The sequence below is a fragment of the Macrotis lagotis genome, chromosome 3, assembly GCF_037893015.1.
Source record: "Macrotis lagotis isolate mMagLag1 chromosome 3, bilby.v1.9.chrom.fasta, whole genome shotgun sequence".
Taxonomy (NCBI): Eukaryota; Metazoa; Chordata; class Mammalia; order Peramelemorphia; family Peramelidae; genus Macrotis; species Macrotis lagotis.
Window position 1 is genome coordinate 281,587,297 of NC_133660.1, and position 3,804 is coordinate 281,591,100.

At 52.5% G+C, this 3,804-nt stretch overlaps 1 protein-coding gene across 1 annotated transcript; it reads left to right on the forward strand.

Annotated features, from left to right (window-relative positions):
* The first annotated feature begins 579 nt into the window (after positions 1 to 579).
* GPR152 (G protein-coupled receptor 152) lies at positions 580 to 2,073 on the forward strand. Its single transcript, XM_074227626.1, has 2 exons — positions 580 to 1,638; positions 1,807 to 2,073. The coding sequence occupies exons 1-2, from the start codon at positions 580 to 582 to the stop codon at positions 2,071 to 2,073; spliced, it is 1,326 nt and encodes a 441-aa protein (XP_074083727.1).
* Positions 2,074 to 3,804: the final 1,731 nt, after the last annotated feature.

The following is a 3,804-nucleotide window of genomic DNA, read 5'->3' on the forward strand; positions in this document are numbered from 1 at the left end:
TTAGATGCTAAGCTCCCCCTGATGCTAAATCTCTAGTGTTACAAGTATGCATTTAATAGATACCATGTGCCCTAGGCACCAGAAACACAAGTCAAAACAAGGGATTTCTGCCTTCAAGGAGCTTGCGTTCTATCTGGGAAACAACACGTACATATAAAGGGAATGCAGGTAACTTGGGGTGGCTCAGGGGGCTCATTTTATACATGAGGAAACTGCTTTCCAGGAGGATGGCTTGCCCAAAGTTCTACAGATAGCTAAGGTGGGATTTGAATCCAGGTCTTCGGGCTCCAAGCCCAGCATTCCTTTCACCATCTGTCACAACTCCTCCAAAGGTTGGGAAGGATCCAGAAGCCAGGTCTTCCCAGGACAATAGAATCAAACACCTTTAAGAGCCCAGTCATGTGTCCGGAAAAAGCTGGGCAGGATTCCCAGAGGTTCAGACCACCCTTTACCTGACCCTGCTCTGGGGCTAAGATCCTCCCTCCCTGCCCATAGCTGATCTCGCCCCATACAAAGCCCCCATTCTCCCTTCTATCCTCTCCCTCTGCCCTGCAGGCCCATCAGCCTGGCCCCCCAGCAATGGAAGCAGGCAGTGCCAGGCTGGCTCCACCCTGGAGGGCCAGATCTGAGTTGGATGATGACTATTATCCCCAAGGCGGTTGGGACACGGCCTTCTTAGTCACACTGCTGCTGCTGGGACTGCCAGCCAACGGGCTCATGGCATGGCTAGCAGGCTCCCAGGCCCGGCACAGGACTGGCAAGCGTCTAGCCCTCTTCTTGCTCAGCCTGGCCATCTCAGACTTCCTCTTCCTGGTGGCCGCTGCCTTCCAGATCATGGAGATTCGCCTACAGGGCCACTGGCCCCTTGGAACAGCTGCCTGCCGATTCTATTACTTCCTCTGGGGCATCTCCTACTCCTCGGGCCTCTTCCTGTTGGCCGTTCTCAGCCTTGACCGTTGTCTAATGGCATTGTTCCCTCGGTGGTATCCCTGCCATCGCCCATCACGCCTGCCACTCTGGCTGTGTTCAGGGTCCTGGATGCTGGCCACCTTGTACAGCGTGCCCTGGCTCATCTTTCCTGAGGCCAATGTGTGGTGGTATGACCTTGTCATCTGCCTCGACTTCTGGGACACCGAAGAGCTGCCCCTGCGGGTCCTGGAGATCCTTGGTGGGATGTTGCCCTTCCTCCTCCTCCTGGGCTCTCATGTGCTGACCCAAATCCAGGCTTGCTGCCGTCGCCGGCAGCAGCCGCAGCATGGCAGAACTGGGCCTCGCCTAGAGGGCTTCTCTCGCGTAGCCTCCACCATCCTGTCGGCCTACATTGTCCTCCGCCTGCCCTACCAGCTGGCCCAGCTGCTCTACCTGGCTTACCTGTGGGACTTCTACCCTGGCTACTTTCTCTGGGAGGCACTGGTCTACTCTGACTACCTGCTCGTTCTCAACAGTTGTCTGAGTCCCTTCCTCTGCATCTTGGCCAGTGCCAACATCCGAGCCCTCCTTCATTCTATGCTCTCTTCCTTTGCCACTGCTTTGGCTGAGGAGCAGTTCAGGGTCGCCATGCCTGTGGCCTCCCCACCAGCTCAGCCAGAGTCTTCTGTCCAGCTCCAGACCACTCCTACTACCCAACTCCAGCCTCAAGCAAACCCCACGGCTCAGGTCCAGATGAACCCCACAGCTCAGGACCAGATGAACCCCACAGCTCAGGAACAGATGAACCCTACGGCTCAGGATCAGATGAACCCCATGGCTCAGGACCAGATGAACCCCACGGCTCAGGACCAGATGAACCCCACGGCTCAGGACCAGATGAACCCCACGGCTCAGGACCAGGTGAACTCTACTGCTCAGTCCCAGCCAAACTCGACAGATCAACCTCAGGCCAACCCTACAGTTCAGTCCTCTGAACTTCCCCCTACCTCAACCTCTGACCCCTGTGAAGGACCCACATCTAGTCTACCTACAGAACAGACCACACCTGTTCCCCAAGAAGAGTTGGCCATGCCCCCTGCCCCTGAGGGAGACAGTTCTGGGGATGCTCTTCCAGAGACATCTCCCACCCAGGGTCCTTCTTGAGAGGAGGAATATGGTCTGGGGTGAGGGAGGCAGACAAGGATGCCCCTCCCCACAGAGAACCTGGATAACCAACCACTCCTAGCCAATGGGCTGAGAGTCAGAACAGAGAAAGAAGTCAAGGGAAAATCCCTCCTATTCACCTGCACCCAGGTGCCAGAGGGAAGGAAAGCTCATCCAAGGAACCAACATCTCCCTCCATCCACTCAACAAATAGCTCCCCATGGACTGCTGACTTGAGGGTCAGAGTTAGCAATGAAGAGTGTGCCACTGGTCCCCTCCAACCTTCAGAGCCTTGTAGCTAGGCCCTAAACTGGCAATCAGGTCCTGGTTCTCTCTTGCTCACTCTGGCCTCCACCTGGGATAGTAACAGGTCCCTTCAATCATGCCTTCCCATCCACCTCAATCTCCTTTAGAATGCCAAGAAGAGGGTGGGGGACCCCTAGTCTCCTCTCCAGACTGCCCCCAAAATGAACTTCCACCGGAAGATTTTCATGACTCTCTGAAGAAAGGCTGAAGCCCAGTCTCTGGTCCCTGGTAGGTGACAACACATCTGATTATCCCAAAGATAAACCAGGGGATGGCAGGAGGGTTCTTGCCTTCTCCAAAGGGATCCCTTCCATTTTCCTTTACCCTCCATGCTAGTCAAGTGTAGTTTGATTTACCAGATGCTGATTTGTGCCCAGCTTCTCAGGAAGCCTCCTGTTGGATGGAGCCCTCCTTGGGTCAGGCCATGGGGCCCTAGTCTCTATTGGGCTGCCCACCTTCAACTCCAACCTTTCCACCATTGGTTACAGTCTCAGTGATGGATGGGCCCTTCCCAGGGGTCATCTAGTCCAACCAAGGCTTAAGAAGGAGTATCTCTGGGACATCCCTGCCACCCTCTGCTCACAGACCACCAAGGAGCAAGAACTCCCCTACCTCCCAAGAGCTTAGCCCACTCTCTCAGGGATTTTTTTCTTTGAATCCACTGTTCCAGGTCCTGCTTCCAAGGGCCAAGGGAACACAGAAGACATTTCATCTTTTTTTCCATATGACAGGGAGCACAGTCTCTCTGCCAAGTCTTATCTTCTCACCACCATCAAGCAAGTCTCATATGGAATGATTCAAGGTCCATCACTACAACTGGACAAATTGTTTATTTTTATTATTTTATTTATTTATTAAGTGCTTGCTGTATAGGAACCTTTTAACCAAGGAATGCTCACCCAGCCAACAATGGCTTTGCTAAATGTGACATCCAAAGCGGAATATAGCTATGCAAATGTGGGCAGCATAGAGCAACTGGAAGGTGGGTTAAAATGACATTAGCTTTCTTGGCTGCCTTGGGCTTGTTCTTGTGGTCCACTCAAACCCCCAGAGCTTTTCTTCCAGGAACTGCTTTCTAAACACATTTTCCCATTTTGCTCTTGTGAAGTTTATATCTGAAACCCAAGTATACAACTTATCTTTATTGAATTCCAGCTTATTTATTTCAGCCAAATATTTTAACTAGTTGAAAGCATTTAGGATCTGTGTTGGGTCTTCTTAGATTCAATATATTTGTTGTCCTTCCTAGCTGTGTGTCATTTGCAAATTTGACAAGAGTGCCATCTCTGATGGGCAGCATGGTGTGGAGCAATGGCTTCAGCATCAGAGTGACCCTAGCTTCAAGTCTTGCCTCTGATGCAAGAGCTGTGTGACCTCGGGCAATTCAGTTTCTCCGAGCTTTCAACCAACTCCCTAAATTGGATT